Below are 15,633 nucleotides of genomic sequence, written 5' to 3'. Positions count from 1 at the left end.
TTTCACTTATAAGTGGAATCTAACAAAATAAACTGACAAAATAGAAACTGAGGAATGGATATATGGAACTGATAGCTGATAGAAAGGAGGGTAAACGGGGGACTGGATGAAAGAAGGTGAAAAGAATAGCCCAAAAACACATATGTATTACCCACAGACACAGACAACAGTGTGGTGATGGCCAGAGGGAGGGGAGCAGGGGATGGGTAGAGCTGGGCAAAGGAGAGAAAAATGAGGACATCTGAAATAGTGTCAACAATAAAAATTAAGTGTTTTTTAAAAAAGAGAAAGAATCTTAAAATTCATATGGAACCATAAAAGAGCCTGAACAGCCAATTCTTCAGAAAACTTTAAAAAAATGTTTTTAAAAAAGAACAGCAACAAAGCTGGAGGAATCTTACTTCCTGATTTCAAATTATAGTAATTAATGCATTGTGGTATTGGCATAAAAAATAAATACAGACCAATGGAACAGAACAGACAGCCCTCATGCGTGCAGTCAATTCATCTTTGACAAGGATGCCAAAGATACACAATGGGGAAAGGGTAGTCTCTTCAATAAATGGTGCTGGGAAAACAGAATATGTATAGGTAAAAGAATTAAATAGGACCATCATCTTACACCACATACAAAATGAACTCATAATGGATTAAAGGCTTAAGTGTAAGACCTGAACCTATAAAACTCCTAGAAGAAAACATGGGAGGAAAACTACTTGAAATTGGTATTGGCAATGATACTTTGGTTATTAAACCAAAATCACAGCCAACAAGAGCAAAAATAAACAAATACAATTGCATCAAATATGAAAGTTTCTGTACTCTGAAGGAAATAGTAACAAAATGAAAAAGAAAGCTACAGAAAAGGAGAAAATATCTGTAAACTATATACCTAATAAGAAATTAATATCCAAAATATATGAGCAGCTCATACAAATCAGTAGCAAAAACTAAATAACCCAAATTTTAAAATCGCAAAGAGATAGACAAATGAATAGACATTTTCCACAGAAGATATACAAACATCACTAATCATCAGGGAAACACAAATCAAAACCACAATGAGATACCACCTCATACCAGTGAGGGTGACTATTATCAAAAAGACAATAGATAAGTGTTGGTAAGAATGTAGAGACAGCCAAGACTGGTTTGGCTCAGTGGATAGAGCATCAGCCTGCGGACTGAAAGGTCACAGGTTCAATTCCAGTCAAGGGCATGTACCTTGGTTGTGGGCACATCCCCAGTAGGGGGTGTGCAAGAGGCAGCTGACTGATGATTCTCTCTCATCGATGTTTCTAACTCTCTATCCCTCTCTCTTCGTCTCTGTAAAAAAAAAAAATCAATAAAATATATTTTTTAAAAAAGAATGTAGAGCCAAGGCCAGTTTGGCTCAGTGGTAGAGCATCGGTCTGCGGACTGAAGGGTCCCAAGTTCGATTCCGGTCGGGGGCATGTACGTTGGTTGCGGGCACATCCCCAGTGGGGGGTGTGCAAGAGGCAGCTGGTCGATGTTTCTCTCTCATAGACGTTTCTAGCTCTCTATCCCTCCCTCCTACTCTCTGTAAAAAATCAATAAAATATATTAAAAAGAAAAAAAAAAGAATGTAGAGACAGGGAACACTTGTACACTGCTATTGATAATGTAAATTGATATAACCTTTTTGTATAACAGTAGGTTTCAAAACATTTTTTTTAAACTACCACCATAAGATCTAGCAATCCCATTTCAAAAAAAAAAAAAAATCTATCTTCAAAGAGATATCTTGTTTACTGCAATATTAAAACTGCCAAGATATGGAAACAACCTAACAATGGATAAGGAAATGTGGCAAATATATACAATAAAATTTATAAATAAAAGGAAATGTTGTTATTTGTCACAACATGGATAAACCCAGCGGATATTATGCTAAGTGAAATAAGCCAGACAGAGAAAGTAAATGATCTCACTTATATGTGAAACATGAAAAAGTCAGACTTTTAGAACCAGAGAGTACAACAGTGGTTTCCAAGGATTGAGGCATTGGGGAAATTCAGAAATGTTGCTTAATTGATACAAACTTTCAGTTATAAGTTGAATAAATTCTAGAGATCTTATATACATCAGTAGTTAATAATGCTATTATTGTATTATATACTTAAAATTTGCTAAGAAAGTGGGTCTGAAGTTTTCTCACCCAATCCACACACACACACACAGTAACTATGTGAGGTAAAAAAAAAAAAAATCACTGAAGATATTATATAATGATGATTTATTCATCTATTTATTCCAAGACAGCTAACCCTCAAATATCAAAAATCAGCACCAACAGAAATGGGAGGATCACTGTAATCATTCATTTGAATCTTCCACCAGCAGGGGCGGGGGTGACAGGGAAGGGGTTTTCCCAATTAAAAAGTGGGAATTTACTTATTGGAACATGTCCTGTTCTTATGCAATTTTAAATAATTATGTTTATGAATAATAAAATATTTAATTATACTTTAGTTTTCTACCCAAACATACTAAAAAGAGTAATTGAAATGTAGCTGGTATGACTAAGAAATTTTTTTTTTAAATATATTTTATTGATTTTTTACACAGAGGAAGGGAGAGGGATAGAAAGTTAGAAACATCGATGAGAGAGAAACATCAATCAGCTGCCTTCTGCACACTTCCTGTTGGGTATGTGCCTGCAACCAAGGTATATGCCCTTGACCAGAATTGAACCTGAGACCTTTGAGTCCGCAGGCCAACACTCTATTCACTAAGCCAAACAGGTTAGGGCAGAAATTGTTTTTTTATTTATTTTTTTAATCAATCTTTATTGTTCATATTACAAAAGTTCCTCATTTTTCCCCCCTCCACCAGGTTCCCACCCCACCCTCTGCCCTTTCCCCACCCCCCATTGTCCTCATCCATAGTGCATAGTTTATGTTCAGTCTCTTCCCACATCCCCCACTCCCCTTTTCCCCGAGAATTGTCAGTCCACTCCCCTCCCGTATCTCTGATTCTATTATAATCAACACAGAAATTGTTTTTTTAATTAAATTGAATTTTAACTTTATTAGCCACAAAAAGGCTAGTGTCCACTGTATTAAATAGTACCAATTCAAACTATTAAAATTTTCAAATAGGTACAAACTGACTAGACCTTCTGATTTGACTTAGTTCTACAGATAGTATATCTAAAACGTTATCTTACATTCATTACTACTTAATACCCACTCTTGTTTTCAATTCTATTAACTCATATTTTACTTACTTGGGCTTAGAGAGCAAGACTTTTGAGGGGTGTTTAGTAGATCTTTTAAGTCGATTTTTCAGTTCTTCAAGTTTTTGCACTTGCTTAACTATCTGTGCAATGCTTAAAGTGATTGCTTTATCAGGTACTGGAAACTCTCTTTCTGAAAAACTTTGATCTTTACTTATCTAAAACAACAAAATTAACAAAGTATTTAGGAAATGACACATTTTGTCCCCTTACCTTAAAGAAATATTATTGTTTCATTTATTGTATCTAAATAACTTTATATTATTCCTATCCATAGCTATAATCAAATACAAATATTTTACAAAATACTGATATGGGCAAATACCTAGCAACATAATAACAGCTAAGTGTTGACTTTTATATGTCAAAACTCAAATCCAATATTCTTATTATTATTTTAACATTTAAGAATCTACGCAAGTGCAATAACAATTGTAGCAGCATTAAATGCAATTCAAATTATTTACAAGAAATTTTAAAGTAATAATTTCCTCAAAATCCATTCTAAGAATACTATTATTATGATAAACTATGGAAAGACACAATAATTTGTTGTCAAATGCTAATATTTTCTACTACTAACTCTGATGGTTTTAGGCTCTATAGCAGCAGGGTCCGCTAGCAGGGTTGCCTAAGACCATCAGAAAACACGGATATTTACATTATGATTCATTAACAGTAGCAAAATCACAGTTATGGAGTAGCAATAAAAATAATTTTATGGTTGGGGGTTACCATAACATGAGGAACTGTATTAAAGGGTCGTGGCATTAGAAAGGTTGAGAACCACTTGCTAAAGTGTGACCAGAAGTGGGGCTAGAGATAAAGAAGGACAGAGATTTTCAGAGATAAGAAGGTAAAGAAACTGAGAAACCAGTTTAGGATGGGTCTCACACCACTGACACAAAGTGTATAAAGAAGAGAGTGAGACAACTGCATGAAAAAAAAAATATGATAAAAAGAGGTTGATACAAAAAAAAAATAAGAAGACAAAAGATAAGCTGCATTACCCAAATTGCAAAGAAGTACCGATTTTATAAAAGGGTGAGGGGAAATAGTGAACTTCACCCCAATCCTACTTCTCTGGAAAGATAATGACCAATCTACCATACTCAAAGAACAATTACCAATACTCTTCCAGTGTCAGCATATCTAAAGCAAAGAGTGCAAGATCATAAAAGTTTACTTTGGGGCCAAAGGTAAAATAATTTAAAAAATTAAAAAATTAAAAAAAATTAAAACTGCTAGGATTCCATGTCTAACTTTAATATTTAATTTATATTCCAAATAAATAAAGTATACTCTTTAAAGTGTCTGGACTTCAAGAGTGTTTAATTGGGCTGAGCCACAAACATATCCAAGGGAAAACTAAAATAATTCCATGAATCACTAAAGCTATCCTGGAAATCATTTTGCTATCTAAACAAATTACATAAAGTCTTTTCCAAAATAGAATTTAAAACCCCTAAGAACAGACACCAATAGTTTCCAAAAGGTACTAAAGCACCTGAAAATCAAAAAGTAAAAAAAAGTCATTAAAATAACATTAAATTTTTAAAAATACAAATATATAATTTAATAGTAAGCATATATATTATGCATGATTATTTAAATAGAGGATAATTTTTAACTTGATAAGTTTTCTCTAGTCATTTATTATTTTATATAAATTAGGGAAAGAATAATAATTAAATTTCTATTGTCCAGCCGGGACCGGATAGAGCTCAATGGATAGAGCATCGGCTTGGGGGCTGAAGGGTCCCGGGTTCGATTCCGGTCAAGGGCATGTACCTTGGTTGCTGACATATCCCCAGTAAGGGGTGTGCAAGAGGCAGCTGATTGATGACTCTCTCTCATCGATGTTTCTCTCTATCTCTCTCCCTTCCTCTCTGTACAAAAATCAATAAAATATATTTAAAAAATTTTTCTATTGTCCAATTTTAGATGAAAGAATGTACCAAACTCAGAGTATACCAGATATATACAGGAATGTAGTGCATAAACCACTGAGACATTTGTATCTATCCAATCATTATTTCTCTATGTAAATCAACATTATAATTAATGGTTACTCAAAAAAATTTAACTTATACTTCAAATTGGTTTATAAATGAGATAAAATATTAATTTAATTAACAATTAAGAAATGTTTTACTTACCTCTTCCATTTGATTGACCTGTCGCTGAAACCACTTTTTTTTTTAAAGGAACAGAAAACAAATAATTATTGACAAGTTAAATTTCTGCAGTAAAATAAATGGGTATGTGTGTATGCATGTGTGTGTGTGTGTGTGTGTGTGTGTGTGTGTGAAAGAGAGAGAGTGAAAAGAGAGAATTTTCATATATCTAAAATTAGTACTGAGCCAAACATCATTTATCCTAAGACTCAGAAGAGGGTTAGTGTAGCATACAACTGGGATATAAAATTTTTAAATATATATAGCAGCAAGTAAAAGAATTTTACTACCTCAAACCTTAGAAACTTCATTTACATATATTTCTGTATTTAATTTTAGTAAACTTAAACTGCATATTTTGAACATACCTTAAAAAGAGATTCCAAAATCTGGAAAATAAAGTTGCAATTAAACATTTTAAAATAAAATTCTTCACGATGTGTGATAAAACATTTCATTCAAGTCTTGCAATTTTCAATCCCAAAATATACAAATTATTAAAACATAAATCTATAATCCAAAATAACAACATTTTAATATTTATAGAAATATTTTAATACAACTTGCATAGACAACTTAGTTTTAGCAAAATATTTTCATTTTTATAGATCTATATTAAAAGAGATCCCAAAATAATTTACATATATGATTTTATATTTTTTAATTTAGGTTTAGAAAATAAAATTTAAATTCATCTCAAAAGAGCATTATTTATTCATATAGAAGAGAGTACAATAATGAAAAGCAAGCATTACCTTACCAAACATTACCTCTTCAATGTATTTTTTTCTGCTAAAGGGCCTAAAAATCAAAATATAAAATACTACTACTACTAAATACTTTTCAAAGAAAATGCAAAGGTCTCATATAGGAGCTTATGAGAAACTAAATATATAAAACCAATCACACAGTTTAAAATGTCAATATTTACTACTTAAAAAATGAACTGCTAAAATGATAACACTTACCACACACACACACACACACACACACACACACACACACATAAACACTATCAGAGATAAAAAAAATTTTGACATAAACTATTAAAGAAAAATATTACTACATGCATTCAGACAGAAGAAATGTTACTTAACAACAACAAAAAAAAATCAGGATAGCTTAAAGTTTCCCTTCTGAAACACTAACTATAGATCAATAGTCAAAAAAGTGTGAACCCAAGACCTAAACAACCATCCAGATTTGTTAGTAATGCAAATTCTCAGGCCTCATTTCAGCCTACTAAATCAAAAACTTTGAGAGTAGGGCCAGCAATATGTGTATAAACCAGCCTCTCAGTTGATTCCTTTGCATGCTAACATTTGATAATCATATCAATATGGTCATAACTTTAATATTTAAAAAATTTCCAAACTGACTTATGAATCAATGAATAAAAGGCACACCTTAGCCCAGTCTGTGTTGTTCAGTGGTTGATGAGCCAGGAGGTCATGATTCAATTCCCAGTCAGGGCACATGCTTCAGGCTCAATCCCAGTGTGCAGGAGGCAGCCAATGAATGGTTCTCACCCATCACTGATTTTTTTTTTCTCTCTCTCCCTTCCTCTCTGAAATCAATAATAAAAATCTATTTTTAAGGCTGAAACCGGTTTGGCTCAGTGGATAGAGCATCGGTCTGTGGACTGAAAGGTCCCGGGTTCGATTCCGGTCAAGGGCATGTACCTTGGTTGGGGGCACATCCTCGGTAGGTGGTGTGCAAGAGGCAGTTGGTAGATGTTTCTCTCTCACCGACGTTTCTAGCTCTCTATCTCTCTCCCTTCCTCTCTGTAAAAAAATCAATAAAATATATTTTTTTAAATCTATTTTTAAAAGACACACCTTAAATGCAATGATTCAAAAAGTTAAAAATAAGATGATAGACAAATATTTATCACACAAAAAAATGAAATTACTAAGAAAGTAGAATATGCAACCTCAAACAAAATATTCAACCAAAACAGCATTTCTTTGGACAAATAAGGATGCTCTATAATGTTAAAACTCACATTCCATAATGAATATACCACATTTAAGAGTATCTATATACCAAACAACATAATACCTATATAAAACAATTTGACAGGTTTCGTGGACAAAAATAAATTATGATGAGAGGGCAGGGCGGGATGAGGGGGCAGGGCGGGGTAAGAGGGCAGGCGGGGCGAGAGGGCAGGCGGGGTGAGAGGGCAGGGTGGGGCGGGTCCAGCTCCCGGTAACTGGACCCTAGGCCTAACCCAACCATCGGGTCAGCCAAGGTAGCGGCACCACCCTCCCTATAAAACCCATTGATATGTTAAGTTCTCTCTCTTTCTCACCATGCCCTCACTGGTGTAAGTGGGACTGAGCTCGGACTAGTCCGAAATAAATACAGGCTTTCTGCAATTGCATCGGATTCGGCTCCCTGGTAGTCTTTGGGGTTTATGACACTTGGGCATAACAATGACATTTTAAAAAACCAACAATGTAATAAAGTAGAACCAATGTAATAAAGTAGAATATATGAAATACATTCTGACAGGCCCAGACTATTTTCAAACAATAGAAAACATACCTTCTTTTCAAGTGTTCACGGGGGGGGGGGGGGGGGGGGGAATATCACAGAATTAAGTTGTATATTAAGATATAAAGAAAACCAGTAAATTATATAAAATGGCAATATTACAAACAACACTCCTTAATCACAACACAATAAAACTGGAATGTAAAAATGTAATAAAAAAGGACCTTCCAGAGAACCAAGATGACCACATAGGTAAACAACTATACTTGCTCTCGCACGTACATCAAAATTACAACTAAAAGGCAGAACAACTACCATCCAAAACCACAGGAAAGCTGGCTGAGTACAAGTTCCACAAATAGAGAGATGAAGAAAGTGCATTAAGACTAGTAAGAGGTGCAAATGTGTGGAAAGTTCTGGCAGCTGGATGTGCTGCTCCTTTAATCAGGAGGGAGATATAAGCTCTTGCTTGCTCTGAACTCCATTTATGGGAAAGACTCTGGGGGACCCAGACACACACAGGGAGAAACTGGATTATTTTGCTTCAGGACAGGAACACAAGGGCGTCTTTCTCTCAGAGGTGCTCTCAGCAATCATTGTTCCTATAAGGGGCCTGGGCTGCAGAGACCCGGGGACCTCTCAGGTGCAGGGCAGACTGGCAGCCATTGCTGTTTGCTCCTCCCTGGTGATTCCCAGAGACCCCACCCAAGCTCTGCACAGAGGCTTTTGCAAATGAATACCCTGTCATTTCTACGCCTAAAACCTGTCAAACTGCAGCTGGTTCAGAGAGCTCCAGAGCTTCCAAAAGAAGTCCAAAGGCCCAGCAGCACCTGCCTGCCTTATTTCACAGCTGGGCCTCATCTGGGCACTTCCAATCCCCATACAAAGAGGAAGAGTCTGCAGATTTCTCTGTAGCTCCTGCTGGGCAACCCCAGACAGTATCTGACCTTCACCTCCTTGGAGATCCAAGAACCAGTGCACCCAATAGTCAGAGTGAGATCATACTGGCTTACAACTCTTTACAGCCATAAGAGACACACTCAAGGGGCAGATTCAGTGAGCACCAAAGACCCACTGAAATCAGTTCTGCCCCATAAGGATGTCTCCTGTGTAGACACAGCTGGTCATCACAGCCAATTTGCCTGGAGGTTAATTCCTCTCAGGGATACCAACAGCAACCAAGGTTTAACTACAACAAGACTGTGCACACAGCCCACAAAGGGGTGCACCAAGAGCATCCACCTCAGGTGACTGGGGAGGCTGAGCCACTGGGCCCTATAGGACACCTACCACACAAGGCCACTCCCTCAACTCAAGGAGACTTAGCAGCTACCCAGTTCATGGAAACAAACACAGAAAAGCAGCCAACATGTGGAGACAAAGAAACAAGTCACAAGTGAAAGAAATGGATGAACGCAAACCACTGGTTATAGAGTTCAAAATGACAGTTATAATGTTATTCAAGAACCTTCTAGAAACCTCTGAGAAATTTAGTGAGACCCTAAAGGATATGAAAAAAGGACCAATCATAAATTAAACATACACTGACAGAAATAAAAAAAACAATATACAGAGATCCAATAGCAGACTAGAGGATTCCAAGAATCAAGTTAAAGATTTGAAATATGAAGAATAAAAAAACACCCAACCAGAAAAAAACAAAAAGAAAAAAGAATCCAAAAATATGGAGATAGTATAAGAAGCCTCTGGGATAACTTCAAGTGTACCAACATCCGAATTATGGAGTACCAGAAGAAGAAAAAGAGGAATATATTGAAACCCTATTTGAAGAAATAATGACAGAAAACTTCCCATACCTGGTGAAAGAAATAGTCTTACAAGTCCAGGAAGTGCACAGAAACTCATACAAGAGGAATCCAAAGAGGACCACACCAAGACACATCATAATTAAAATTCCAAGAGCAAAGGACAGAGAATATTGAAAGCAGCAAGAGAAAAACAATTAGTTACCTACACGGGAGCACCCATACAATTGTCAGCTGATTTCTCAACAGAAACTATGCAGGCCAGAAGGGAGTGGCAAGAAATATTCAAAGTGATGAACAGCAAGAACCTACAACCAAAATTGGTCTATCCAGCAAAGTTATCATTTAGAATTGCAGGTCAGATAAAGAGTATCACAAATAAGCAAAAGCTAAAGGAGTTCATCACCACCAAAGCATTATTACATGAAATGCTGAAAAGATATTCTCTAAGAAGAAGAAGAAAAAAGTAAAGATAAAATTATGAACAACAAAGTGACAATAAATATATATCATCAAGTGAACCTAAAAATCAAATGTTAAAAAAAAAAAAACCTGATGAACAGAACACATTGGTGAATGTAACAGAGTCAGGGGCATGGAAATGGAGCTAACTGACAATTCTCAAGGGGAAGAGGTTTGAAGGGTGCTAGAAAAGATTTTACAAATAGTTTACACCTTTGGACAAAGTCAGCAGGTGGGGGAGGCCTGTAGTGGGGTGAGAACTGGGTGGAGGAGAGTTATGGGGTACATTAGTAATAATCTGAATAAAGATTTTTTTTTAAAAAAAAAGGACCTTCCTTTAGGATATTACTGAACAATTCTTAAGTGAATAGGGAATAGAAATTACAGAATTTCTGAAAACTATTAATAACTAAAACAATGCATATCATAAAGTATAGCACTGATCAGTGCAAAACTCATAGCCCCAAAAATATCAATACAAAAATCAAATAAAGTAAAACTCAAAACACTAGGAAAAATAAATGAAAAGATAACATAAAGAAATAATGCAGTACGCAGAAATGCATCATAGAAATGCATACTTAAAAACCTATATAATTTTATTAATCAATGTCACCCTATTAAATTTAATTTTAAATAGAAAATACTAATGAAAAAAAAAGCATAAACCATGGACACAGACAATACTGTAGTGAAGGCCTGGGCGGGGGAGGTGGGCAGGGCAGGCTAGAAGGGGTCAAGGAGGGAAAAGGGAACCTATTTAATACCTTCAGCAATAAAGATTAAATAATAATAATAATTTAAAAGCAATTATTAATGAGAAAAAGAAAAAATAAATAATAGTAATATAACAAAATTATGGTTCTTTGAAAAAAAAATCAAAGACACAAAAATCCCCAGATAACTAATCAGTTAATTAATAAAAGCACAAATACATTTTTAAAATATGTCCAGCCTGAGAAACCAAGATGGTGGCTAAGGTAAACACCTAAATGTAGCCTACCACAACAATTTTAAAATTACAACTAGAAAACAGAGTGAACATTGTCCAGAACTTACAGAAAGCTGGCTGAGTGGAAACTCTACCAACTAGAAAAAAGGAGAAAAGGGCGCTGAGCCTCAGGAGCTGTGAAGGAGCGGAGATCCGTGAGCGTGGAAAGGGCAGGTGGCTGAATACGCTGCTGGCTTACTCACAGCGCACACAGAGAGGGTGGACAGCTAACGTTAGCTTTCTCATTCGGGAAGAAAACAAAACCTCCCTATTGCACTGATAGCCATCTCCAGCAGGGGAGAAATTGGGCTGTCAGGCAGAGGGTAAAACTCGAGAGCAGCCTTCTCTCAAGAGGTGCACAAGCTAACAGCCACTGCCGTGGGATTCAAACAGGGCCCTCATAGGGTGGGGCTGACAGAAAACCAAAGTTTGTCTGTACCACCTAGAGACTCCACCCCATCCAAGCTGAGCACAGAAGCCCTCCTAGCTGAGACACTGCTGATCCTCACAGCCAATTGGCTTGGAGATCAACTCTCTTCAGTGATACCAACAACAAGCAAGGTTTAACTACAACAAGACTGCACACTCAGCCCACAAAGGGCTGCACCAAGACTCCACCTCAGGTAACTGAGGAAGCTGAGCTACTGGGCCCTGCTAGGACACCTAGCACACAAAGGCACTCCCATCAACTCAGAAAAGCAGCCAAAATACAGAGACAAAGATGCAGGCCACAAATGAAGGAAATGGAGGAAAGCAAAAGAATGGATATAGAGTTCAAAACCACAGTTATAAGGTTTTTCAAGAATTTCCTAGAAAAGGCCAATAAATTAGAGACCTTTGAGGATATGAAAAGGGATCAACTAGAAATTAAGCCTACACTGACTGAAATTATATATATATATATATATATATATATATATATATATATATATATATATATATATATATATATTACAGAGACCTAAAAGCAGATTAGAGGATCACAATAATCAAGTCAAAGATTTGGAATACCAAGAAGAAGAAAAAAAAGAAAAAAGAAAAAAAAAAACTCCACTGAAAAAGCAAAAATAGAATACAAAAAGTTGAAGATAGTGTAAGAATCTTCTGGGACAATTTCAAGCATACCAACATCAGAATTATGGGTATCCCAGAAGGAGAGTGCAAGATACTGAAAACTTATTTGAAGAAATAGTGACAGAAAACTTCCCCCACCTGGTGAAAGAAATAGACTTACAAGTCCAGGAAGCACACAGAACCCCAAACAAGAGGAATCCAAAGAGGACCACACCAAGACACATCATAATTAAAATTCCAAGAGCAAAGGACAGAGAATATTGAAAGCAGCAAGAGAAAAACAATTAGTTACCTACACGGGAGCACCCATATGATTGTCAGTTGATCTCTCAACAGAAACTATGCAGGCCAGACAGGAATGGCAAGAAATATTGGAAGTGATGAATTGCAAGAACCTACAACCAAGATTACTCTACCCAGCAAAGCTATCATTCAGAATTGAAGGGCAGATAAAGAGCTTCACAAATAAAAAAAATTAAAAAAAGCTAAAGAAGTTCATCACCACCAAACCAGGATTATATGAAATGTTGAAAGGTATTCTTTAAGAGAAAGAAGAAGATAAAGATAAAAATTATGAACAACAAGTACGTAACTATCAACAAGTGAATCTAAAAACCAAGGGAATAAAAAATCTGATGGATAGTATAAATTGGTGAATATAATAGAATCATGGGTGTAGGAAGGGAATGGACTGATGATTCTTGGGAAAAACGGGAGTAGGGAGTGCGGGAAGAGACTGAACAAAAACAGTACACCTATGGATGAGGACAATGTAGGGGGGGTGGAGAAAGAGCAGAGGGTGGGGTAGGAACCTGGTGGAAGGGAGCTATGGAGGGGAAAAAGAGGAACAATTGTAATAATCTGAACAATAAAGATTTAATTAAATATATATATATATGTCCAGCCTGGCTGGTGTTAAGCGTTGACCTAAGAGAAAAAAAGACTGTACAGACTTGAGCCACAGCATGGGTGTTTGACACATACTTTGGCTCTTTTTTCTGTTTTTTCCTCTTTAAGTACTTGCTTTTGATTACTAAGCCCAGAACATAGGATCACCAAATTGGGGACACTCTAAGGGACTGCAGGGGAAAGTTGTTTTTGTGGAACCTGGGGATCAGAGTGGGGAATAACGATCATAGAACCAGCTCTGGGGCAGCCCATTTCCCCAAACCAGTATTAAGTGTGACAGGGAAAACAAAATCTAAGTACTAGCTAGAGAGGATCTATAGACTTTGAGGTCAATCCAGAAACACTGCCACCCAGGGGTTGAATCACAAATTGACTCTTGTGTAAACACAAATAAAGGAGTATAAGAAACAAAGTACTGACTGCTTGAAAATCAGGACTGTGGCCTACAACAGTAAGTACGAGTGGAACACAGGGAACTTCAATACAGTCCTGACTAGGAAACAGGCAACCCAAACAGAAAAGTAGAGGATGTGAATGACCTTCATTACTGAACATTTTTATTTTTATTTCATCTTTTACATAAGAAACTATTTTTTATTTTTTCTTACTGGATTTTAACTTTTCAATTATTATATGTTTATTTTTAGGCAGTATTATTACTACTACTATTTTATCTTTATTTTTAAGTATAATTTCATTTTCTCTTTATTTTATTTTGTGATTAGTATTCTACATTATATTTTCATCTTTCCTTTAGCATCATTTTACTCTTATCTCAACTTTACCTTTATGCCAACACTTGCTTCCTCAATTTTCCCCTTTTATTGTCCTTTTTCTTTAGTTTCTCTTGCCCTATTTCTGCTTTAGATTTTCCCAATTATTTCTCTTTGCCCCCTACTTAAAATTTCACCCTAGTTATATATCTAATTTACAATCCCCCACTTCATAATTGTAAAGGGATGGATACAAAAAGAGGAAATAACTCTGGCAAGCATATATGCACCCAAAGAAGGAGCACTCAAATATTTAAATAAATAAAAAATCTCCATGAAGATATGAAGGGAGAGATGGATAACAATAAAATCATAGTAGAGGACTTGAATACACCACTACCATCACTGATTTAATCCTCTAGACAAAAAAATCAGCAAAGAGACAGCAATCCTAAATGACTCATTAGATCAGATGAACTTAATGGACATCTTCAGAACATTTCAACCCCAAATCCACAGAATATACATTCCTGTCAAGTGCACATGGGACATTTCAAAGATAAACCACATATTGGGTCACAGGCAAAGTTTCACCAAATTCAAGAAGATTGAAATCATATCAAGCATCATCTCAGACTAAAATGGCATAATATTGGAAATAAAATGCAATAAAAACAATCAAAAAATTCAAACACTTGGAAGATGAATAGCCTACTATTAAACAATGGTTGAGTTACCAAAGAAATCAAAGAACAAATTTAAAACATACTGGAAACAAATGGAAATGAAAATGCAACAATCCAAAATCTATGGGACACGCTGAAACCGGTTTGGCTCAGTGGATAGAGCGTTGGCCTGCGGACTGAAGGATCCTGGATTCGATTCCGGTCAAGGGCATGTGCCTTTGTTGCAGGCATGTCCCCAGTAGGGGGCATGCAAGGGGCAGCTGATCGATGACTCTCATCGATGTTTCTAACTATCTCTCTACCTTTCTCTCTGTAAAATATCAATAAAATATATATTTTTTTAAAAATCTATGGAACACAGTGAAAGCAGTCTTAAGAGGAAAGTTTACAGAGCTACAGGCAGATGTAAAAAAAATTAATAATAATAATAATAATAATAAATCTTAATGATAATAATAAATCATCTAACTCTACAGCTTAAATAATTAGAAAGAAAACAAGAAAAGCCTGGAATGAGCAGAAGGAAGGAGATAATGAAGATCACAGCAGAAGTAAATGACATAGAGACCAAAAATTAACAATAAAAAAGATCAATGAAACCAAGAGCTGGTTCTGAGAAAATATAAACAAGATTTATGAACCTCTAGCCAAAAAAACAAAGAGAGAGGACCCAAAGAAATAAAATCATAAATGAAAGAGGTAAAATAACAACAGATCCCACAAAAATATAAAGGATTGTAAAAAATAAAAATAAAATAATAAAATAAAATACTGTGAAAAACTCTTTTTAAACAAACTAGATAATATAGAGCAAAAGGACATTTCTATAAAAATGAAACCTCCCAAACTCAATCAGGGAGTTGAGTTTGAAAAATCTCAATTGGCTTATAACTAAGGAGGAAATTGAAGCAGTCATCAAAAAGCTTCCAGCAAATGAAAGCCCGGGGCCAAACGGCTTCACAGGGGAATTTTACCAAACATTCAAGGATGAAGTAAAACCTGTTCTCCTCAGACTACTCCAAAAAAACTCAAGAGGATGCAATACTTCCAAGCTCATTATATGAAGCCAACATTATCCTAATACCAAACTAGATATA

At 35.7% G+C, this 15,633-nt stretch overlaps 1 protein-coding gene across 1 annotated transcript in view; it reads right to left on the bottom strand.

Annotated features, from left to right (window-relative positions):
- CCDC7 (coiled-coil domain containing 7) overlaps positions 1-15,633 on the bottom strand; it is a gene marked incomplete at its 3' end in the record, with an annotated part of 110,209 nt that overhangs the window by 23,110 nt on the left and 71,466 nt on the right. Inside the window, exons 4-6 of the mRNA XM_084865023.1 lie at positions 5,805-5,825; positions 5,419-5,451; positions 3,251-3,417 (exon numbers count right to left, since the gene is read on the bottom strand). Coding sequence (XP_084721149.1) covers positions 3,251-3,417; positions 5,419-5,451; positions 5,805-5,825 — 221 coding nt within the window. The remainder of the gene's footprint in view (positions 1-3,250; positions 3,418-5,418; positions 5,452-5,804; positions 5,826-15,633) is intronic.

The sequence above is a fragment of the Pipistrellus hanaki genome, assembly GCF_964339955.1.
Source record: "Pipistrellus hanaki genome assembly, chromosome: 1".
NCBI classification, from domain to species: Eukaryota; Metazoa; Chordata; class Mammalia; order Chiroptera; family Vespertilionidae; genus Pipistrellus; species Pipistrellus hanaki.
The sequence above is the reverse complement of the archived record's forward strand: the minus strand, read 5'-3'. Positions and strand labels throughout refer to the sequence as shown.